Source organism: Crassostrea angulata, chromosome 4 (assembly GCF_025612915.1).
Source record: "Crassostrea angulata isolate pt1a10 chromosome 4, ASM2561291v2, whole genome shotgun sequence".
NCBI lineage: Eukaryota > Metazoa > Mollusca > Bivalvia > Ostreida > Ostreidae > Magallana > Magallana angulata.
In genome coordinates, this window is record NC_069114.1 from 31,889,192 (window position 1) to 31,915,438 (window position 26,247).

The window sequence follows — 26,247 nt, forward strand, 5'->3', positions numbered from 1 at the left end:
TTTAATCGTACCCTGGAAGACATGATTAGCAAGTACGTTCAACCAAACCAAATGAATTGAGATGAAGTTTTACCTTTGGTGATGCTCGCATACAGATCTTCTGTGCATCAGACCACAGGATACAGTCCAGCCAAATTAAATCTGGGAAGAGAGTTGAAACTACCAGTTGATCTTGTGTATGGTCATCACCCAGGGGAAGACCAGTTATATGAAAATTACCACGACTTTGTCGAGAAAATGAAAACCAATATAGGAGTCATCCACGAAAAGGTCAGGCAAAAATTGATTGAAGTAAATGAAAATCAGAAAAGAAAATATGACACCAATACAAATCAAAAGCAGTATACACCTGGACAACATGTATGGATCGCGTCTAAAGCCAGAACCATTGGACAGGACCTTACATAGTACTTGGCGCTGTATTCGACCTCGTGTACAAAGTCAAAAGGTCAAAAACGGAAAAACCAAAATATATTCACCATGATCAGATGAAATTATTCCGAAGTGAAATAAATGAAAATAAATTCCAATAAAGCGCGTTCGATAAAAACAGTTATAATTTATTTTTGTTTAAAATTGTGCGTGAACCAATCCAGTGACCTTTGTTTCTGATAACATTTCATAATATAACCAACGGAGAAAAATAGTGATGATTGTGAGGTGATAATAACTTTAATTTTTTCAGTACCAATGATATTGTCTTGTAAGACCTGCTTCAGGATGTACACTACATGGCGCCAACTTAGCAGGCACATCAGAGATAAGCATGACAGCCAACCAGTATTGTGCAAATACTCCCAGTATGGATGCGTTTAAGCAATGTCAAGATCAAGAAAGAGCCAATTACTTGCTCATGAAGCAAAGTGCAAGTATTACCCAGTCAATGGTGGACCAACTAGAAACCATAGAATTCATCCAAGAGTTGAGAGAGATATGCCAGGGACACCAGTTCAGGATGAGCGGCCTATAATCCAACCGCCTGAGCTACCTACCACCCCGTCACCGAGGTCCTGCATAGCGTTATTCAAGACCTCCTCACCTCTGCTTTCTCCCTTAGCTCAATCGCAACAGCCAAACCATATTCAGGATCAAGAAATGCGGGAGATTGACGCACCAGCAACTATCATCAGCTCCGTGAATGGGATGAACAAGACAAATGAAGAATGGAGAGATCTGCAACCTATGGATAAGGAACAGGAAGGAACAAATGTCTATGACCACCTCCATCTGGACCCAAGATTTTTCTTCTTGGGGGCTCCTACCAATTGCGTTCCTTCTGGTATCGTACATCGACCACAACTAAATGTAGAGCAACCCAGACGGAGGAGACCATCAACTCATCTTCATCTGCGAGACGTGATGCACAAACTCAGTGTTCCGTCCACTTGCAACTTGCTGATTGAGTGAACCAAGTAGAAACGAGGACGTTTCAATTAAGAGGGGGGTAATGTTACGATTCCTGGGTTGAGACTATATCATCATTTGTTTTAATTATCTGTGTGTTGTTGTGACTTACTTGTTTTATTTACATGGTTATATAAATCCTTTTATTCCATTGGAATATAGACTTGTTTACTTTCTTTCGGACTAACCGCCATGCCTGCGGTATATTACGGACTTTGAGCCCGATGTTTAAAACTATTTAAACTCTTTATAACAAAATAATGACAATCGAAATGAACGATAATAATTGATGTTATTTAACTTTATTAATGGTAATTTTGTATCGTAATGTATAAATGTTAAATGTCATGTATTTTATGTCGGTACAACGTTATCATATAATTATTAGAGAGGTTGAGATTTCAAACGTGTACTAGTACGTGTACGTGAACTAGGGGAATCACCTAAATTCTTCGCGTATTACGTCATTATTTTTTGTGACGACATGGTTTCTACACGTTCTCTAAACTTGTAGAGTGTCGTCTACACGTAATTACAAACGTGTAGCTTTTTACAACAAATAAAATCTTATTGATGAGTGAGTGTATTCTTGTGATACATAATATAGATTTTTAAACTTCATTGCATGAAAATTGATAAGAAATTTACCATTTAATTGGAATTAACTAAATAAATTCATGTCACAAAACTGCGTCGATTTACGTACACATTTATATCCTACAAGTTAAGAAATCTCAACTGATAAATTACAAAAACGTGTACGTGTAGTTTTAACACACGTAAGAGTACCCGTACACGTTTAAAATCTCAACCTCTCTATTATGAGATAAAATGCGCCAAGTTAGTCGACGCTTATGACGTTGACGTTGTTAAACATGAAGAAAAATGACCCCCATAGAAAAATGACCCCCCCTCTCCCATAAATAGAAATTGGTTACACCTTATCCGAGATATGACTTTGAAATTACTTAATTTTTCACTCTGTTCAACTGATTTTGAAGTTATAACACCGAATTTGTAAATACATCGCTGTATATAGTTTTTCAAATTCGTAGCAGGCACACACAAAACACTCTTACATTGCCATAAATTGATTGATAAATCTCTCATTGACATACGGCGGGAAATAACGCAAATAAAGAAAGATTCATACACAATGAGGATATTGTGTTATAATTAACAAACAATAATCATGAAAAAATAATTGTTGTAATAATATTAGCAATATTCATCGGTGAATGAATTGTCAATCTTAGAATGATACATGTATATATCTTTATGGAAAAAAACTAAGGGGACAGGTAACGTAGGAATATGAATTCTTCTTATATACATTTCTTGAGTAAAGCTATTTTAAAAAAATCATTTTGCGTTAGTTTTTTTTTCTACGTAATACATGAACATCAATATTCTAAACATTTATTGTAATGTTGTATTTGTGATCATGAATAGACTTTTTTCTTTTAGAGCAAATGTGTGAAGAGTACCTGACTATAGTAAATCTTAATAGATAATAAACACTGATCGATTATAATAAGAAAAGATTGCTTCTAAAAGCGTTGATAAGAGGTTAGGGCCCATGTTAGGGGTTTATATCCCCCTTGATTTTGATCACACGGTCTTTATTGTATCCAAAGTTATTAATGCTCATACAAACTATTGATGCATTATTCATCTTGATATTAACTAAACTTACTAAAGTATGCCGACGATAAAGTAAAATATATTTTCTGTACAAGTGCTCTCAGTACTTTGAAATATTCGTTAAATTATTTCTTATTATCTACTATCGCTTTTTCGCCTTTGCATCTTAACACTCTCGCCTTCGAATCTTCGCGCTTTCGCCTTTTTAGCTCACCGAGACGAAGTCAAGGGGAGCTGATGCTATACTCCCGGCGTCGGCGTCCGGAGCTGGTTAAAGTTTTTGGTGCAATTCCTGTATCTAAGTTATTACTTGTCCTATCTTCACCAAACTTGCTAACTTCACCTAACCAGAATTGATGCTGAGTCTTATGATATGCACCCGACAGGCATGGATGCTGAATCAGGGCCATAGGTTGGGGATGCTTGAGGAGGTAAAGGTTTTAATTGCTGGTGCCCTCTGATGATGATATCTTACTAGTTATTACTGGTCCTAACTTACCAAACTTGCATGGATGGTGCGTCTTATGATACTGATGCACCTGACAGGCTTAAATGCTGAATCTGAGCCATAGGTTTTTGATGCTTGATCAGGTTTAGTTTTTCGGAACAGGTCACATGTTTTATAGATGATAGCTTGCATAGTTGATTTAACTATATTACAAATGAAACACAGATGTTGCTTCAGCTGCAGAGCCTGATCTCCATTATCAAGGATGCTAAAGAAATCTCCTACCTCACTCAAACCTGCTTGATAGATAGATGTGGTTGTTGTTAAATGATATAACATGATTCCTATGATATAGTATTGTATGATATGAAACACTATTGTTTAATAGGATACATTATAATACCATATGTTATATTGTAAAACGTTATATGATTCGATATAATATTGTATCATTTTTTTATGATATGATATATCATGATATTGTTCTGCATAATATTGTATATCATGATACAATATTGTATAATATTATATTGATTTATTAATCAATTATTTAATCACATGATACTATTACATATGATATTGCAATTTATAATATTGCTACCTAAGATATAATATTGTATATTCTATGATATTGAATCATACAGTATTGTATGTTATTACCTAATCAAAGGGATTTTGTTGCTTTATTACAAATCAAATATTTGCGTCTATTTTGAACTCCCGGTCAATAGACTGCGATCTATTAGACCGCCAGTCAATAGACTGCGATCTATTGGACCGGCAACGTATTTCAGAACGCGGGTATGTTAATGTTACATCCTTTCGATAGTTCTCAGGGAATGATAATTCCTTTACATAGACGCTGTTTTTAATACTTAGTGAAACCAAATTCAATGTTATCAAAAATGGAGTATCATATAATCTAAAGCTTTATATAAGGTAAAAGACTATTTAAAATCTAATGGGTTGAAGACTCACCCTTCTTTGTGTAAACTAATATTAAATTGAGATGTTGTAATGCCTGCAACAGGTTTTGTGCATGTAAAATATGAAGAAGTAAAAATCTGAGTATATTGCATAATGGCACGAAAACTATCTGCAATATGCAAATTGTAAACCCCGAAAACTAAAAAAGGAATTAGGTAATAAAACAATTATTTAATGCTTGAACAGTCAATAGACCAGAATTTTTTCCCTTGGTGCAGGGAACAGCTCAGTATGATCTATTGCCCTCGGCCGTTGGCCTCGGGCAATAGATCATACTGAGCTCTTCCCTGCACCTCGGGAAAAATATGCTGGTCTATTGACTGCTCAAGCATTAAATAATTGTATAATATGATATTGGTTTCTGTAATGAAGAATAATATAAAATGAAATTGTATATGTGATATTGTAATATTATAAAATATCGTATCATACGATATTGTACAATATAATATTGGTTTATAGGATATATTATAATATCACATAAAATTGTGTTTTATGATGTTGTACTATATATTATTGTATCATATGATACAATATGTATAATGTAAATCTATTGTATAATATTTTATTTCATCCAATGATATTGTATCATTTGATATGATACAATATTGTATCAAATTATATTGTATCATATAATACAATATCATATTATTTATCAAATATGATACAGTATCATATAATACATATCATACTATATTATACAATATAATAACACATGTGTAAATGTTATGATGTATTATTGCAATATGATATTGTTTCATATAATACAATATTGAATTTTGTTTAATGATATTGTATTATTTGATCAAATACAATAATGTATAACACAATACAATGTCATATCATACGTTACATTATCATATCTCACAATTTTTGTACGGTATTTTATGGAATTTTATGATATATATTGTAAGCATGATAGGATGCAATTTTTAATTTTATATTATTGTATTGATTAACATATAATCATATGGTTATCATACAATTTTTAACAGATGATATACGATAATGTGTCAAAACAGAATCCATGAATATCCAAGATCATAAAGGATGGTTTTCATATGATATGATAAAGATGGTCTCATAAAGGTGATTCCTTATAAAAGGTGAGCTTTGTATTCTGTGATTACCTATGTTTTAGAATTACGGAGCTCTCTATCGTTTAAGTGTACCGAGGCATATTTTGGAAATTTTATTTTTATAAAATTAATAAAATTAAATTATCCAGGGGGATAGGGTCCGGACCCCTCTCTCCCCTTTTACTGCTTGAAATTATCAATATTGAATTTTCCCGGGGGACGGACCCCCTATCCCCCCTCTAGATCCATGCATGAGCAAGGAGTGTAGCATAATGAAATTAGATTGTTACTGTGCTTGGTCCTCGGTAAACAGACGGCTGGTAAGTGACAGGAGTCTGAAAATGCAAATGTACGCATTATGGTGGACATTAAATTTTGTGTGGAGTATATAATGTTTAGGCATAGCCAGCACTGGTAAACATATATGTCACATGTACACATTAAAATATTTATGAACATTCATAGTAAGCGCGATGGCCTAGCGCATGCGTACCAATAATAGCCTGGATTAATCGAAAAACCTTGGCGAGTACGGTGCCTGCATTAAATTCTATGTAATCGACCGAGACTTGCTGAATGCAATCAAAAACGGCGAAGGCGAAAGTGCGAAGATGCGAAGGCAAGAGTGCGAAGTTGGGAAGGAGCGAAAGTAGTATCGCTCCTTGGCCTTCCCACTTTAGGCATCACATCTTCGCGCTTCGTCGTCGCATCTTCGCACTTTTGCTCCTTCGCCTTCGCACTATCGCCTTTGCAACTTCGTATCTTCGCCCTAAGGTCGGAGTGGCCCTATCGGAACACCATAGATATATGTAAATGTAATTGTTAAAGGGGCATGGTCACGATTTTGGTCAAATTCTATTTTTCTGTTTTCATTATTTACAATGCATAAGGAAAGCATTTCTACTGATCAAATAAAATTTGAGGGTCAGTTGTAAAGTTATAAGCAAGATACAGGGCTCACAATTCTTTGTCATGTAAACAAGGCTCGTGCCCTGTTGTTGTTTACATAGGTTCAATATACCAGTAAAAGATCTTTTTCAAGCTGATTTGTCTAACTTCTTATTCTTTTTAAGCATAAATAAACAGTTCCTTACGTTTAACACATTCATTATGTCTAAAATTAGAATTTTCACTTCAACATTCAAAATGTAAACAAAGGCTTTGTTTATATAGCAAAGAATTGCAAGCTCTTTAACTTGCTTATAACTCAACGAATGACACTTAAATTTTGGTTGCCTAATATTAAAAATGCCTTACTAAAGCATTGTGAACATTAAGATCGGAAATTTTCTTGGACTAAAATTGTGACCATGCCCCTTTAAGTTGACAACCATACCCCGATGCAATACGTCAATGTCTCGTCATAACGGAAGGATTTTCATTTTCTAAGCTATACCCCTTCTTTCACTTTAAGTTTATTTGAATATGCATTATAATTTCTGTTACTTTCTGTAAACTGCAGCAGTAAAAATTACAATAGTGTAAAGACTATTTCATAAATAATAAAAAAATATACTGAAAACTTTAATCTACAATGGGGTCATTATTCTACAGGGGTCACTTTTCTTCATTTGGAGTGTGCTCATTTTTATGAAAATGACACTTATTCTTCAGGCAAAGGGGTCATTTTTCTACGTAGAACAATGACCGGGGGGGTCATTATTCTAGGTCGAAAAATGACCCCCGGTCATTATTCTACGGGGGTCATTATTCTTCATTACACCGGCAACCGCCACGGGGAAGGGGCATGATTTAATTTTTAATTTTGTTTGTAATAATTATATAGATCATTATACTTTCTATGACATGAAATGTTAAGATTATTGATTAACTGAAAATTCACTGCAAACACTTCAACCCCAAATTGCACATTAAGTGCTGCTCGTGTGTATTATGGGAAGGGTTCTCATCCTTCAGTTATGAAAATTATAACTTTTAAATGTATTACCGGAGTTTGCATGTGGCCGTCGTTTTTAATTAAACCGGTACAAAACAATGTTAGTTAGGGGCAAACACTTGGTGCGGGTATTACTGTCTAATGACAGCATCTAGTTAATATGTTGCAGCTTGCATCTATAATTTTAAGTTCGGCATTAGTTGGTCAATTTACTCATGTAAAAATTAGGTTCTCGAAAAAAGATTAACAACTTGCATGTCAACATAATTATTCTATAATTATCTTGAATGTTGACATAATTTTCTTGCATGTTGACATAAATTATCTAGCATGTAGGGGCAGAAATATGACACCATAGGGAGCCAGTGTTTATAAAAACAAAAAATCAGCAAATTTTAATTCGAGACTATCATTATAAAATGATATAATTCTAATAACTACTAGCATTGTCAGATATAGCTTTGTAGCTATACAGAGAAAACTTCGAATAGTATTACGGAGAATCCTATGTGTGGTCAACTATTGTATTAATTTGAATTCATATCTAAATAGTAACTATCTGTTTCAATGGAATGAATGTGTCTCTGAATGTTGTCAATGTGAAAACTTTTAGACTGCGAATTAAAAAACACAACCTCTTCATCAGGTACCTAATACGAAATTCACTCATTCATTGCGTAAAAATATTTTTTGAATTTTTATATGTGTAATAACCGTGGGTTCTTTCAAACCAATTTGTCTTAAAACCTATTATATATTGTATTCAAACTCTTATTTGATGGAAATAATTCGAGCCACACTTAGAAATTAATGTAAACATTAATTGACCAATGGTTTTTTAAAATTCTCTCGTCCATAAAAAAGTGTTTGAAATTTATAAAATATTGCATACAGTAAGAAAAAAGTGACTACATCACTTACATGAGGTAAACTGCCGTAATTATGGCAAAAGTTGTTTTATTAAATCAAAATTGTGTACGATGCAAAAGATAATTTTTAAAAAAATCCAAAACACACACACACACACACACACACACACACACACACACACACACACACACACACACACACACACACACACAACAACAACAACAACAACAAACAAAAAAAAAAAATTTAATATACATAATCTAAATTATTTTAAATGTACATCAGGACTTTAGAAAGAAGAAATAGCCAATTATTCTTATAAATAAAGAAATTTGAGTCTGACATCAACATGATCCGTGATTTTTTTTTTTTTTTTAGGTTTTGACCAATCGATAAACTGGTTAGAACTGGATCATGTAGATTTCAGCCCTGTCAGTTTCTACAGAGCTATATTTACATCTACCAAGTATGATTCCCTCTATTTCTTACGGAAACTTATAGTTAATTCATAGCTCTATAGAAACAGCCAAACTGAAATCTACACGCCCCATTTATCGATTGGTCGAAATCTACAGCGGCTGAAACTGACAAGAAAATGACAGGACAGATACCGACATGCATCGATTGGTCCAAACCTATAGCGACCTATGAAAAATCACGGACTGCACGAAATAACCATGACGATGTTAGACTCAAAGTCTCACAGGAGACGGTTTGGCTGTTTCTTTTAGTTAACTTACTTACGTACATTAACAGTAAATTAGTGAATTTTACTTACTTTTCCTAATCAATTTATCAATTAGCTTAAAGAAAGATGTTAATATAAACAATAAAACGTTTTCTTCGATGATTCATTCGGGTTATGAAGGTAGTGATCATTGCAGAAAAAAATTATATAACCCGCTAACGCGGGTTATGTATTTTTTCTGCAATGTCACTACCTTCGTATCCCGAATGAATCACCAAAGAAAGCATTTTATTGTTTAATGAATCACAATTAGTTAGCTTAAAAGCTCAGTGGATGTAAATAAATATATCTCGGTAAACTTTCAAATGAATGCTACCTAACATTTTACACTACCGTTAGTTACCTCTTGGCATAAAAACGTTTAAAGTGTTAAATTCTAAATTGATTTAATTTAGGAAACAAACTCTAAAACAGTCAAGGACTACTGAACTGCAAATACTAGCTATTCTTTCAATGAGGAATTCAGGAATTCCAAACATTGTCAATGATTTACATACAACCTAAACATCCCAAACACACTGGATTGAGGATTGTGTCACACAGCAACATACTAAAACTGCATTCTTCTGTTATGATTTCGGGATTCTCCCGGTTTTGTCATCGTTATTTATAACTTATATAATCCGAACACGCTGGATTGGGGATTGTTATGGATAAACCTGTTCAATGAACCAACAGCAACATGGATCCAATCTCTGGCCTTCAACTCCACCAGAATCGGTCCCACTTGACTGGTGATATAACTGTGTTGTCTTAACATAAACTTGTTCATTTGAAGCAACTGGTTGCCATTTTTATACAGCACGTGCATTTCCGGCTTTGGATGGTCAAGTTTACTGTTCCCCGTGTAGGAATCGAACTGTATGTAGCTGTAAACTGCATACACCCCGTCACTAGGAACGGTAAGTTTGCCATAATGAGTAGAGTCCTCATACACCACTCCCCCTTTCTTATAGGTGGTCTCTCTACCCAACTTCCAATGCAAACCTAAACAGAACGGATCAAAATTGTTTAATCGACGAAGAATGTGCATTATTCTGAGATGAAGAAAATCTTAGGTGCAGTGTGTTTGCAAATCGTAGAATTTAATTTAGAATGTGGTTTTATCTCAATCGGCTTACGATTACGAACTGTATAATGTGCGTTTTTTCATAACTGATCAGGGAAACCCAGGGCGTCGGTGAGCATTTTATTAATGATTTTTTTTTTTAAATTAATGTAAATTGTTTTCCTCATTTCATTCACTTACCTGAGGTACACTGTGTCAGGTTAAGGTTAATGTACAAGAGTGCTCCAACTGTGTTCCCGAAATCATCTTTATATAAAATTTAAAGAAAAAATTAGAATGTTTTGAAAATAAGATATTTTCTTTTAAAAAAGGAAATATATTTCAATACAGTATTGTATCTTATTGGTTTAGCTTAGACTACTGTTGCATCAGTATTTTTACTAATTTTTAATATTTTTAATAGTACACTAGATGTTTATTAGTAGTTTAATGTAGATTTGCAAGTCTCTTTTTGGTCTTTCTCACACCAATTCTCTCATTGTCTGTCTGTCTGTCTGTGTCTCTCTCCCTCTCTCTCTCTCTCTCTCTCTCTCTCTCTCTCTCTCTCTCTCTCCATACCTTGTTTAGCCTGACACTCTTCCAATAGTTGACCGGTGTTTGGTAGCTAATCAAAGTTAATAAAAAATCATTAAAGTATTGTCTCTCCCATAACAACTAAATAATCTTCATTTGATTTTAAAGGATTTTAACTTCAAGATCAAATCAACGTTTCAATTAAAACGCATGATATTTCTAATCAATGAACAAAAGACAATTCCAGTCAAAATCTAAGCCATGATAACTATTGACCGAATTTCTGTATTTATACACCTGCCAGTAGTAATTATACGCATACAATTCATTCAAGATACTATGTAGACCTATATCGTGTATTATAAAGTTTCGCCTGTAATGAGAATATATAGCTTCATTAATTTTTGTACCAACCTCTAACTGGACATCAGGACTTATCCGTTTACAGCACACTAATGAGGAATTCCCCGTGGCGAGCCTCATTGTGTCGGCATCATCAGCCCTCATCATGGGTTTACACGGAGAACATGAATAGAACGAGTCCTCGGGGAGAGAGGGCGCTTGTGACGGTCCTTGGAGGTCATCCCTGTGGTCTCGATGGTCCCCGACAATCTGAAGAACCACCCAGCAAAATACCACCCCCAAAAAGAACACGTTCACGGCAAAAGAAAAGATTACCGAACGTCCTATTAGTTTTTTATTATGAACTTCCGAATATTTCTCGTCATCTAAGCAGTGGGAGGAACAATCGTCCTGTGCCATTTCCTCTCTGACCGAAACGAATGAACATTAGCTGGACCAGGGTCTTTAATACTGGTAGGCGTTTTACGCTTATAATTTTCTAAACCGGGAAATACCCATGACACTAAAATAAAATGGAGGTATATAGCGGTAAAATTCTTTAAATTGCAAGATTATCCCGTCATTTCCTCCTTCCTTTTTTTATCATGAATTTTGACCCCATTCTGCTTTAAAATATAAAAGCATTAAAGGGGCATGGTCACGATTTTGGTCATGCAATTTTTTTCTCCTCCGTTTTTAGTGTTTACAATGCTTCAGTAAGGCATTTCTAATAGTCAACTAATTTGAGTCTTAGTTGCCGAGTTAAAGGCAAATTAACTATTCTTTGTTTTTAATATACCGATTTATAAACACAGCTCAGGTGACGTTTTTGATTATATTTTGAATGTTGAAAATAAAATTCCAGGATTTGATTTAATATGAATTTGAAAATTGTTAGGAACTTTCTATAAATGTCAAGAATGGCAAAATCATGACCATGCTCCTTAAAAAAACATTGGCAAATGTATACTTAAAGTGTAATATTAAATAGGCATGATACCTGTACATGAATACACGATGAGTACATTTTTCATACAAAGTACGTTTTTCACATTTTATTAATTATTGAACAAAACATGAATAGGCAAAGACAAACATGTACACCCTCATTCGTTCACACACTCATTCAAAATGTACAAACTAGAGAAAATCATACACTAGTATTTTTAAGTTATGTTACGTTTGCATACATTACACGATAACAAAAATTGACATTGAAAGAACATCACATACTGAAATTAGACACCCTTTTACCAATAAGAAAATTGTGACTTTATGAACAAGTGGCGATTGCATTTGTTTTCACGCTTAATTTTTGGGAAAATTGTCTGGGTTTGTTCTTACACTTGCCCTTTTAAATAGAGAGTCACAGAATCCAGATTGTCAGATTATTGGTGCAATACTAACACTTATCATAATGAAGAACGGTTTTCCATTTATTCAACAACTGTTATTTTGAATATTTTTAAATACACTTTCAGTTGTTTTTTTTCTTCCTTTTTACCAGTGTTTAATACAACTCTTGTCTTGATACTCTACCATCTGCTGGTTCTACTTACGGATAAAAAGTTACCGCAAAACACTCCGAACTAATAATCTTTACCTAGAGTTAAGATTGTCAATACATTTACTCATAGATTTTATTTAAAAAAAAAACCAATCATATTCTAAAGAAAGTTTATTTTTCTGTGAATTTAGTCAAGCTTTGACCCCACTGTGCCCCCATTCTCGTACCCCTCAAAGGCCATGTTAAATATTTCATGGTCAATTATTATAAACGGTTTAAAAACACAGCAACTTTCATTGTAAGGCCAGTAGAATATCTTACCCGTCCAAGCACAAATTGCTTTAAAAGTTTATCTTTAATATCTTTATCGCTAACACTCATAGAACAAAGGTGTTGTGTTCGTTCACTATCATCCGTGATCTTTAATTAAAATGCCATTAGCAATTTAACATGCAGTCTAAAACAATTCTATACGTAAAACTCATACTAGAATAATATATATGTTATCTGTGACATTTTACACCAGTGTTAGTGTCCTGTTGCAAAAACATCAAATATTTGTCTTGATTCTGCATTGGTAAGACAACTTACAATAAGTTTTTATTTCACGATCCCAGTCAAGGTCAAAGCAACTGTGAATGGTACCTGGGTGTTTTTTTTTACAACGCAGAGTTAAAGAATTCCCAACCTTTTACGTGGTTTATAACTTAAACATTCCGAACACGCTGGATTGGGGATTGTTATGGATAAACCTGCCCATTGAACCGACAGCAACATGGACTGAATCTCTGGCCTTCAACTCCACCAGAATCGGTCCCACTTGACTGGTGATATAACTGTGCTGTCTCAACATGAACTTATTCATTTGAACCAACTGGTCGCCATTTTTGTACAACACATGCATTTCTGGCTTTGGGCGGTCTAGTTGGCTATTCCCCGTGTAGGAATCGAACTGTATGTAGCTGTAGACTGTATAAATCCCGTCACTTGGTACGGTGAGTCGGCCATAATGGAGTAGGTCCTCATACCCCACTCCTCCCCTCATATAAGTTGTCTTGCTGCCCAACTTCCAGTGCAACCCTAAACAAAACAGGTCAACTTTTAAAAAAAAAATCTTCCAATGCAACCCTTAACAAAATATGTCCATTTTTTTTTTTATTTTTCAATTCTTTCTTTTTGAATCATTTTTATTTTTTAGATTTTGAAATCTTTATTTTTGCCTCTAAAAAAATGCAAATGGTTCTTAAAGATAAGAATATCTTATATCCAACGTGTTTGAAATTGTAGTCATTTTTAGCCATGTGACTTTATCTTAAACTTTCTACGATTCAGACTGGACTAGCTGTAAATCATAGCATCTTTACTGGTCATGAATTGATCATAAATACACGGGGCCTTAGTCATAATTTAAAAGAACATTTCCTATTAAATCAGTTCAATTTTTTAAGCTCATAATATTGATTCCACTAACTCACCTGAAGTACACCGCGTCTTGTTTAGGTTAATGTACAAGAGTGCTCCAACTGTGCTCCCGTTATCGTCTTTATGTTAAATAATAAAAAAAGGTTAAAAAAAACAAAAAAACAATTGTACTTTCTGTTTTACTTTTTAAATAAAATCTCTCAATCCCCCATGTGTGCACCCCCCCCCACCCCATCCCCCGCCCCCCCCCCCCCCACATTTCCTACACACCTTTTTTGGCCTGACACTCTTCAAGTATTTGCCCTGTGTTGGGTAGCTGATCAAATTAAAAGAAAGTGATTAAAGCAATGCCTTTTCAATAAACAACAAAACAATCTCTATCGGAATTAAATTCTTGAATTGCCTTCGAGATCAAATCAACATTTTAAATTAAAATCACACTGTAATTGTGTTCTTTAAATAATAATAAACAACGAACTAAAACGTTTATAATATTCTACCTAAATTTTGAGCCCTCAATATTGAACAGGTCGTTTCTGCGTTTGACTATGATTTTAGAAATAAATCGGTACTTCTAAAATACAATTTTTGCCCATACTGAAATCAGTTCTATTAATTTTGTACAAACCTCTAACTGTACATCTTGAATTATCCGATTACAACACACAAAGGAGGAATTCCCCCCGGCGAGCCTCATTGTGTCAGCATCATCAGCCCTCATCATGGGTTTGCACGGAGAACATGAATAGAACGAGTCCTCGGGGAGAGAGGGCACTTGTGACGGTCCTTGGAGGTCATCTCTGTTGTCTCGATGGTCCCCAACAATCTGAAGAACCACCCAGCAAAACACCACACCCAAAAAGAACACGTTCGCGGCAAACGAAACATACAACGCTCGAGATTGAGATTTGGGTGGGTTCTCCGATCTTTTCTTTGCTGATAAAAATGAACCATCCTCACAAGCTTTGTTTTCGCTCATGTTCTTGTTACAAGAAATTCAATAATTTCGTTAGAAAGTGAGAAAAATCGTATATCTGTCTCTAAACCAGATTGTAGTTTGTTTCCTGCATATCATGAAACAACACACGTTCAACACGCATGCCTGATCGTAGTTACAGTTAAAGGGAGAAATTAACTGAACATGAATACCTATACTTGTTCCTTGTTCGTTCATGAATGATCCAGATTCAAGAAAAATGAGAAGCATTTTACGACACAGTTTTAAAATTCTTGTTAGATCAAGCTATTTCGTAGAATTTAAGTCATAAAAGAATAACACCAAATTAGGAATAGTTCTAAGTTTACAAAAATGGCGATATAGATATGGGAACTCTGTTCGTACAATACTCGCCACGCCGTGTTCATGCAAGCATTACCTCTCAATCGCAAATTAATCAAATGCAAATGGAATGTCTTTATCAATGAGTAGTGATACCCCCCACCTTCCTCCTACATTTCCCCCAGGTGTGTCCTCAGTTTAATGCGGTGTATGAAACCAGATTTCTGCAGTCAAGAGATAAATCGACTGACGTCTTCGCAGAATATATGAAGCAAGATTCGAAAGTGCCATTTTGTATTTAAATGTACTATGGTTTTCCAATATCTTTTAAACATAGCGTGATAAAATTATCTTATAGAATTCATTAGCATTGTTGCATTCAGTACGCTACATGCACTTTTTGACATATTGCATGCGATACAAGTGAACTTTTAAGATAGGTACCAAAACTTGACATATCTCGACAGTAAAACATTGAGATTGGGAAATAAAGAGTAAATTGAATTAACTGATAACGCCCCACTTAATTCGTGATCATGATATTTTAGAAGTCCTATATCGATGTAACTCTACCTACAAATAAAAACAACAATAGTAATTTAAATTCATGAGTGCATGCATGGGACGTTTCTTTTTTTTTGAGAGAGAGAATAAAGCCTACAGCCAGTGGTAAATAAAATCAACAATAAATGAACGTCAAAAAGACACCGAATCAACGTCAGAAGTCGACGAAGCATCAACTTAAAAAAAGGCTTTCATCAGTCCAAGACACGCTGTACTATCGATATCGATGATATCGACGATATTGTATCGATATCGATTCACTAATTACAATATTATAGAACTTAAATGCATAAGTACACAACTACAGCTATCCATATTTAACCTCGATATCGACGATATCGTATCGATATCGATTTGCATACGTTCAGAACTAAATCTTTCCCAATTTAACGTCGATATCGATGATATCGAATCAATATCAATTTTCTTTTGTTTACAACTGAAGTTGTCCATATTTCATGTCGATATCGACGATATCATATCGATATCGATTGGCATATGTGCACAACAAAAGCTGTCCATATTTATTGTCGATATCGTCGATATCGACGTTATCGTATCGATATCGACTTGCATTTGTGCAAAATGTAATCAAGAGTTCTTTGGAAAACTTTCCATGCTTATCTTAAAGTATCTCACTCCTCAATATTCTTGTATCAAGAATTTCTTGAGAAGTATATCATTGAAATCTGTAGACAAACAGACTTAAAAAATACAAAGATAATGGGAGGTCAGAGTTTATCCCTCTGTGTTATGGCCAATTTAATTTGACCTTTTTGCACCTTAAATGCGATTTCAGCCTGACTGGGTTTTGTTGTCAGTATTTTTGATCAAGCAAACTTTTGTCTTGAAATATTGTTTTTAATTATGCACAATGGTCACACTGAATAGAGGGATTATACGAGGAAAAATTGTAATTTTGTGTGTGACCTTTTTGCACTTAAAATAGACAATATCTATAATAGTTACAATTTATCACGAATTTAATAAGATTGATACAGTTTGCCTACATATGTATTCAGTATCATTTTGACATAATAAAACATGGGGGTCAGTGATGTCAAATTTTAGATATATGGCTTCAAAGGTAAAATACTCGCAAAATTTGGCTTAAAAAATTCAGACATTTTCTATACATTTTAGTTTTGTACAAGTCACGCAGGACCTTTAGAACATGTCACAAACCTATCAAATGTTAAAAATGTGAATAATGAATAAAGCATAATAAAAAGAAAAGTATATTGAAAATTCTTGAAATTGCTTGTTTCTGTCATTTTTGACTAAAAAACCTTCCGCCCGAGAAAATAGTTTCCCAAAAGCTTGTTTGTTTCTTGAATTTAAATTGATTTTCTTTATTAATTGTGTATAATTATGAACTGATAATCTATCTGTGAGGTTTAAATTAATAAAATCATACTCCTTTCAAATATAATGAACATCTGCGGAATGGAATCAAAACGTGAGGAGTGAGGTACCTTAAGTTTTGGCAATATAGACAATCGCAACTATATCATTTTACAGTCTTTGAATACCATCATTAAGACGTTCATTCGTTTTTATTGATATTGATAAACTTTTAATACAGGAAGATTTAAAGGAATTCTTAAGAGTCAACATCGAGGTTGATATTGTCATTTTTATTGAAATTGTTATATTTGTTTAAACGCAATTATAAAGATCCCTATTGATTTGGATGTCGTCATTTTGTGTACGATATCGCCTATACATAGTTAGTCTTTAAACTTATCAGTGTCGATATCGATGTCGATATCGTCATTTTGTGTACGATATCGTCGATATCGACAATATAATTGATTTTTCAACTTCATCAGTGCATGTCGATATCGATATCGTCAAGTTGTGTGCGATATCGTTGATATCAACATCATAATACTGGTCTAGCATTTTTCAAAATTCAAAATATCGATGTCGAAATTGTCATTTTGTTGTCGATATCGTCGATTTCAACAACAGAGTTGATCTTGGACATGTATGATGGACGAGTGTCATTTCAAAGTTTTTTTAACGTTGAAATCTTAATCCATAAGATCAAATGCGATAACATTTTATGTACATTCCCAAACTTTACACGTCCCCCTTTCCATACTTTGCCGCTTCCATCGTAAATTTAGCACAAGGTGCCAGGTGTGATATTACGCTTGCGATAAATGTAAAACAATCGCAGGTGATAAAATTGTTGTACTTGAACAATTTTGATATGATTTCTACTTCCATCAACCATTAATTGCTGTTAAAGTGCTTACTTAATATTGAATATTAAGTCAACTGTGTTTTAGCTACCTATGGCAGATTGTATGGCGCACTAGAACAGCCTCTTTCACAGAATTCTCAGACGGTTGCGTTTTCAACAAGAAAGATGGCCAAAGTCACTTTTGCGTTGTTTGGTTTTGGAAACATGGGTTGGTATGCTTATGTAATTGGTTTTAAAAGGAAGTTCACCAATGTTGTTACAGATAGTTTCAGGTTAATATATTTTACATGCGCAGATCCATAGGAGTAGTCGAGGGGGCCCGGACCAGATTTTCAGATTCCCTAAATTACATCATAAATAAAATTAACCAAAAATAACCCCCCCCCCCACAACAAACTCAAATTACCATCGGACCCCCCCCCCCCCCCCCCCCCCCCCCCCCGAAATTTTTTTCTGGATCCATGCATTTTTTAATTAAAAACAATGTATGCAGATTATTCATATTCGCGAAAATATTTTTCAAATCGTTTGGGCACGGACAATTCAGATCTTGTACCCTCGATCATGACATGATCTATCTATCTCTCGGTGTTACTCGCCCTCAATTCGGAGTACGCTGTGTTCTCATGATAAAGACATGTTTGAAACCAATGATTGGATCATCGCAAAATGTTTGACACCAATAACTGGATCATTGAATAAATTGGTAGCACTAATAAATATCTGGTTTATGCCAATTTGGACATATTTTTCCTGTATGATTGACAGGCATGGCCCATATGAAGAATATCCTGACATCCCCAAGGGCTTCTGTGAAGTGGGTGGTCAGAAATAAAATCCAGGAGGCCCAGAAGTTTGTACAGGACTACAGTCTCTCGGCGAGATGTACCACGCCCGACAGACTTGAGGAGCTGTACAATGATCCAGAGTAGGTCAATCTCTAATGCCAGTTACAAATTCTGAATTCTGTAATCAGTTAATTGGATCAAAAAATAAATCGGACAAAATTTCATTCATAACAATTCCACATTGAGAACTATGAACTTTCATGATTTAACATTTTCATACATCATCAATTATCATCTGATGTTATAGATCAAATAGTATTTTTAGACAAATACTGAAACGATAGTGCATAATATTATGCTAAGGGTGACAATGCAACATAACTATGGAAAAATATTTGTTCATGATATTTAATGCATGTTTTAAATGTATTACTTTTTTCTCTTTTTTTGAAAAAATGGAATGTCCTCATTAATCTTGACCATGCCAACAAATTAACTTAGCGGTACTTTGATTCTTCTTGCACGTGAAAGTTTATTTGAGAATGAAATAAAAAATATTGTTTCTTATGAGTAATTTCTGATACAATTAACCGATTAATTGGTCATAATGTTATGCAATTAACTGATCAGCAATTTTGTAACCAATTGTCATGTCCCTTCTAAAAACTGTATGGGAAATGGGAAAGACCGTATCATTCACCCATACTCTATGGATTAACATACATTTTAAGAGAAAATTGGAACATTCAGATTCTGCATTTTCTTACCATCATGCAGTTTGATTCTTTTTCTGATGAATTAAAGAACAAATTTTAATGTTTAGATTGCACTGCATATATTTTCTAATAATTGGCTCGCAACATTCAATGACAAATTTTGCCTGCTTTTGTTTAACAGAGTGAATGCTGTCCTCATTTGTTCCCCCACCTCTACACATGAACCAGTCATCCGCGACTCTCTTCTAGCAGGTCAGATACATATCATTAAATCAGATATTGCAGTCAAATCACTAGTTTTTCTTTAATAATTTTTTTTTTATTAAATTGCATGGATATTTCTTCCAATCAGTGAATCCAACAGTATATATTACTCAGTATATATGAAAGTGATATTCTTTGGAATTAAAGCTGATTTTTCAGAGGATATACATGTACCATAATTACAACTAACTGGATTATTTCAAGGGTTTTGCATGGTTTCATTTCAACTGTAAAAAGTTAAATTGGAAAAAATGTTTTTATAATGTTTTTTTATTGATCATCTATACTACTATATTAAATGATAGACTCGTATTTTTGGTCTTTAATACCGAGAAATCGGAAGAATACTGTCATTTGTTTTATATATTTTAAACATCATTGGTACTTGAAGATTACCAATTTGTTTTTATTTTTTCTCAGTTAAGCTTCGCTAATTAATAATCAAGGAAAATTCCTCAAAAAATCCTGGAAATCACCTGGATTTTTTGGATTTTACAATCTTGCGCTTGCGCAATACATTCACGCTAACGGGATCTTTAGTTTATGTTTCCACATTATCACATCTGCATGAATAAACTCAGAAATGGTAATACAAATACGGGTAAATTTTCATTGGACTTTTGCTATATATTCTGTTCATATATATTAATGATTTCTTATGAGAGAAAGTATAAAATAACAAATACACATTTCAACTTAGTACTTACTTTTGTCTTCATGGTGACAAAAAAATATTTGATTACATGCAAAAAAGTCACATTATATTTATTAGGAGGGTAAAGATAGAATATGTTTTATCGTAAAAATGAATAATGCCCTATGGACCCAGTTTTACAAAGAAAATACGTGTACGTTAATGAAAAGGTGTTGAATTCTTCCATTCTATGGATTAAAATTTTTAGTTGAAAGGTATTTGCAGTCTCAAAAAGGTTTGTTGTGATGAATTTGACTGTTATTTTCAAGACAACTTCATTAATTTTCTCCAAAATCGTTCCGGAGCGATTCTGCAATTTTCCGCTACATTACGGGTATAAGGGAGGCATTCTGACTGTGGTGAGGGCCTTACCCGAGACACAGTTAGATTATTCAAACTAAGGAAAGTGAAGTGAAATTAATAGCATTATAAATGTCAATAATAAGGTGTGTCGATGTACCTATTTCGTAAATGTCTGATATGCAATGTCAACCCGTGCACGCACGGGTCAAAGTCTAGTGGTGTGTAAAAAATGTTGTTGAAATATGTTGAATTCTGCAATTATAGAATTAAACTTTTCGAAGAAAGTATTTACAGCTTCAAAACGTTTTGTTGTGAACAATTTGACTGTTATTTTTAATGCAACTTTATTAATTTTCTCCAGAGACATAAATAAAATGTTATCTATGTCTCTGTCTTCTCCAAAATCGTTTTGGAGCGATTCTGCAATTTTCTGCTACATTATGGGTATATGGGAGGCATTTTAACTGTGGTGAAGCCTTTCCCAAGACACAGTTAGATTATTTCAACTCAGCAGAGTGTAGTGAAATTAATAGCATTGTAGACTTGAAGTTTGGTTATGCAAATATCATATGCAATGTCAACCTGTGCGTGCACGGGTCAAAGTCTAGTTTTTTAAAAAGAAATTGGGAAAAAATAAGTGTAGGTGTATTCTCAAGTCAGAATGCAAAAACTTGCAGATAAAAAACCTCAAAATTGGTACATGTATGTGCATTAATTATTTTGTTACAATTAATGCAAAAAACTAAGATTACATAATGAGCAATATATTCTCAATTGGAATTTTTTTTTATTTTTGCAAGCAAAGAGTTTGAGTCTTATTATTGCTGGCCTAGCAATATGAAATTATAGCCTTATAAAATTTCTTACAAGAATTTTTTACTATCACATATATGTGATAATGTCAACTAATTCATACATACGGTACTTGCATTAGACTAGGCTTCAATATATTCACTAGTCCGAAATATCTGACGTTTTTCTGGCTTTTTTAACGATTTTGATATTTACTTCCTGGCAAGTAAATATCAAAATCGTTAAAAAAGCCAGAAAAACGTCAGATATTTCGGACTATATATTCACCTGTCTTATCCCAACAGTAGGAACTGGAGTGGAATAAAAACTATGGCTTGAGACAACACTGATATGATAATCTTACTTTTTAATTATTATCTCTGTTCATCAACTGCCATTATCTTGTAGACAAAGCTGTTTTCTGTGAAAAGCCAATCACTGATGCAATAGATTCAACAGCAGCTTGCTATGATCTAGCAGAGAAAGTCAAACGACCATTGTTCAATGCCATGCACAGGTATGGGATGAGAGAGAGAGAGAGAGAGAGAGAGAGACAGAGACAGACAGACAGACGGATTTGTGTAGACAATTTTCTAAAAATCCATGATAAGAAATTCTCTTGTAATGCAACCATAATTTGATTGATGTCTACCCATAATCATAAGAAACCTGAAGAATTACATAATACATAATAGATAATATTTATCTATCATCATATTACCTTTTTATGGCTTACTTCACTAAAAATTAAATGTAATAGGATGAATGTAATACTATATATCCTGGATTTATTTTTTCTTCTTCACCGTGCAGGAGGTTTGAGCCAAATTTCTGTAGTGTGCGAGAAAAAGTGATGAAAAAGGAACTGGGAAACCTTCGCCTGATTAAAGTGACCAGTCGAGATTTGGCCCCTCCCCCTATCTCATACATCAAAACTTCAGGTAGGAAAAATCACCTCAAAAAACATTTATAGAGCCATAGGGTGCTATGTAGAACTGAATTTCTTTGCCAATCTTTTCAATTTACTGGTAGTTGAAAGATCTTTAACTGACAAAAATCAAATGAAACATTTTATTCTGATGTGTAATGAACACAGGCACAAACAACTTACTGTAAGAACTGCTGAAATATTAGATCCAACAATACGATTCATGATGCATATTGCAGGTGGTATTATCTATGACTCGACAATCCATGACCTTGACATGTCCTTGTGGCTAGCGGGGTCACAGCCCGAGTCTGTCTATGTCAGTGCTTCAGCCTTTGACCCTGACATTGCCAGCTGTGGTGACTATGACCAGGTGGTGGTTACCATAAAGTTCAAGAATGGTGTGGTGTCTTCGGTGGAGAATGGACGCGTGGCACCCTACGGCTATGACCAAAGACTAGAGGTTTGTGTGCGCGCTGAGATATCTGAGGGAAAGACCCTTATATACATGTAACCTGATAAACACACCATGGCAACTGCATCTTTCCAGGACAATATTTTTCTTTGTTTCATTTTGTATTGAAATAATATTAGCCTTTTCTCTTTAGTGTGACTTCACACGGCATCATGATGTTCAAATTTTACATACAGTTGCACTAAAAATAAAAAGCAGTCTCCCTATTTAAATTTAATACATATAGGACAGTTGAATAATAATTTGCCCATAAAATTATACTCCATGCATGCAAAAATCTGTCCATTCCGTACAATTTAAGATAATTGATCCCATCCTTCACTCCAATCAGAATAAATATACAAACTGATTTCCTTGTATTTGGAAAGATCAATATATTCATTCTATTTGGTAGGTGTTGTGTGACAAGGGCATGCTCCAGGTTGATAACAAGAGGTCGGGTCTGGTGTGGGAGCACCTGGCCCAGGGAAGCTCGGTCCCTCCCATTGACAGTCACTTCACCAACAGGTACCCTCTGGCCTATGCCGCTGAACTGGAACACTTTCTGGATGTCATGCAAGGTAAATTACTGTATCTTTATAGAGAGATTCTTTTGAAAATACTTGCAAGTTTTAAATTTTTGTAAGTACATCTATGCTTTTGGTTGAAAAGTTTGTTAGCAAATTGACCTGGCATTGAGTAATTTTAATGTCAGAGTGTGAAGTATGATTTTATAAGCTGACCAATACATGTGTTAGATATTGGATATACATGCATCAGAACATCTTTTTTTTTAATTGGAGGGGGGTGGGGGAGGGGGAGCTACCCCAACAAAAACAAAATGGCTTGTAAGCAAGCAAACTCTAATAATTAAAAACAAAAACTTTACTACTTCATTAAAGCAATCTCATATTTAAAAATATATTCAATTGATTGGCAAAAGAAATACTAAAAAAGCACAAACTTGTTATAGTCTGTCCCCAGTTATTGCTTCCATCACTTTTTTGATGATTTTTAATAAAAATACACATACCTGTGAAAGAAATACAGTTGAAATCGATAAAAGGGGATATATTCAAGATATCTTCATTGAACAATTATCATAATGATTTCTCACTTATAAAAGTTCACAGGAACGAAAAACAAATTTCTTACAGAGATTTATAATGGGCAATGTTTAAATCTCCATTCGGAAGTACTCGGGATACCTTGCACAATTTTTTAAGGTTATCATCCGTGCTTATTAATGGCTGATGCAATGCAAAATCCCCGTAGACTTTCTATATTGGATGTGTATTGGAACCTGAAGTGGTAGAGGGGGCGTTTCAAAACAGATAATCTTGACATTTTTCATATTAGTTGATGAACGTAGTTTAAGCACAAAGGTATTTATAAATATCGAAATATCAAGCTAAAAGTGGTGGAAGCAAATACTCGGGACAGAGTATAGTACTTACTATATTTTAAGACAAATTACAGTCTGAAAAAATATTCCTTTATCAAGCCATGAATATTAAAGTCAGTCAGTAGCTATAGATTATAAGTATCAGGTCACAGAATTCTCATAGAATTGGGCAATAAAATACCAGAAATGGCTTTTACGCTTTGATGAAATGTGGATGTACCGGTATAGCCCCTCCTCCTAACCTCAAAATCTTTGGGTTTGTTTTTAAAAAATGTTTGCTTCCCAGGTAAAGCAGAACTACGAGTTAAGAAGGAGGACACTTTGAATGCTATGCGCCTGGTTCGGGCCTGTCAGAAGTCCATTGCAGCCAAAGGTCCCGTCACCATGGAAACATAAAATCTCTTTACTATATATGAGTACATAGACCCCTTCACGATAACTGTGGTACTGCTCTCTTGCAGGGCAAAATGATATACTTTGCTGAAATTTCAGTAGGTAGACAATTAAATGACGTAAATGAAACAATTGACGTTACGTCACATTTCACCAAACTATGTCATTTTGCCCTGCAAAAGAGCAGTACGTACCGCAGTTACCGTGAAAGGGTTAATTGTACATTTAATTGACAGTAATTAATTTTTTTGATGTATATGTGTTTACAGCGATAAGTCAGGCAGAGACAGTTTAATATATAAATTTTTACTTTTGATTTTTACTGTTGATTTCTTTTAACTGTTATGTTGTACATTTACAGATGACACTTTATTTACAATGAACTATACAATGACAATGAATTATACAATGACTGGTGCTCTACATCTTAACTGATTTAATAAATCATGCAATATCAGCTTCATCTTTGTGATTTTTTTTACTTTTTATAGAAAGATGGCCTAGAAATCTCTTTTATAGAGAGAAGAGCATGTTCAGGATTTTGAAATTGATGTAATTTTGTGAACAAATATGTACTTACCTTTAAGTACAGTATATAGCTTCAAGCAAGTACAAAGCTTGGTACGGTAATTGAAATTCACTAGCTTTTTACTTCATCCTGCATGGGCATACATTTTATGCTTGGTCAAATATCACATGCATTTTGAGTATGGAAATTTACATTAACTATCAGAAATTATCAAAATTAATTTGTATATGCCTAATATGAGGCAGTTTTAAAAAGTTTATGGATTTAATTCATATCTTGCTTAAATTGCACGCTTTTGAATTGTCATGATATTGATTAAGCCATATCAAATGCTACATTTGTATGCAAACATGTGAATGGAATATCAACCTGCCAAGGGTATGAATAATTATTAGGAGGATAGTAATTTGAACCTTTGTTTTATTCAAGTGGAGTAATCTGAATGTATGAGATTGATCATTTAATCGTCAAGGAATTGCATTCTGTTGGCAACAAGTACATGTACATTGCAGATGTCGTCTGAAAGCCATTTATGATTAATGAATTCAGGTGAGATTTGTGCATGGTAACTATGCATTTATCTCAAAATTTTATGAGAAATCTCGGATATAATTTCTCAAAAGAGTTAAATAGGAAAAACGGTGGTGGTATGCACAAAAAAAAAAAATGAGAAAATGAGAAGGCAAGTCTGAGTTTGAGAAAAATTCACTTGGTAAACTTCAGTGAATGAAACATTAATTTTCTGAGAAATCTCAAATTTAAGAGATTAAATTTTACATTTAATTGTGAATTATCTTTCTTTGCTCTAGCTTTCACAGTTTTAATGATCATACATTAATCTCTTAATCAATAATTATATTTAATTGAAGTCGGAAAAGCTACTTCCTTTGACACTACTGTGATGTACTTATATTGTTTCTCAAGCTTAATAAAGGCATGCAACTTAATAAATGGGAAAAATTTTTGATTTGGAAATATCTTTATGTACAGCATCTA

General features: G+C 34.0%; 2 protein-coding genes across 5 annotated transcripts; one reads left to right on the forward strand and one right to left on the reverse strand.

Moving 5' to 3' along the window:
- The first annotated feature begins 9,397 nt into the window (after positions 1-9,397).
- LOC128181865 (inositol 2-dehydrogenase-like) lies at positions 9,398-25,185 on the forward strand. 4 transcript variants are annotated; one of them, XM_052850411.1, is made up of 10 exons: positions 9,398-9,811; positions 18,071-18,193; positions 18,754-18,913; positions 19,671-19,741; positions 21,951-22,059; positions 22,356-22,483; positions 22,710-22,933; positions 23,340-23,505; positions 24,616-24,749; positions 24,939-25,185. In XM_052850411.1, exons 1-9 carry the CDS (start codon positions 9,760-9,762, stop codon positions 24,723-24,725), a joined length of 1,143 nt encoding a protein of 380 aa, XP_052706371.1. In that variant the 5' UTR covers positions 9,398-9,759; the 3' UTR covers positions 24,726-24,749; positions 24,939-25,185. The 4 variants fall into 4 exon arrangements, with proteins under 4 accessions (XP_052706371.1, XP_052706370.1, XP_052706372.1 ...); XM_052850410.1 differs by lacking the exon at positions 9,398-9,811 and adding an exon at positions 17,827-17,911; XM_052850412.1 differs by lacking the exon at positions 9,398-9,811 and adding an exon at positions 17,858-17,958.
- Positions 11,901-15,452, reverse strand: LOC128181866 (uncharacterized). Its single transcript, XM_052850415.1, has 4 exons — positions 14,559-15,452; positions 14,201-14,246; positions 13,984-14,049; positions 11,901-13,588 (listed from the first exon to the last, which is right to left on the reverse strand). The coding sequence occupies exons 1-4, from the start codon at positions 14,907-14,909 to the stop codon at positions 13,209-13,211; spliced, it is 843 nt and encodes a 280-aa protein (XP_052706375.1). The 5' UTR covers positions 14,910-15,452; the 3' UTR covers positions 11,901-13,208.
- Positions 25,186-26,247: the final 1,062 nt, after the last annotated feature.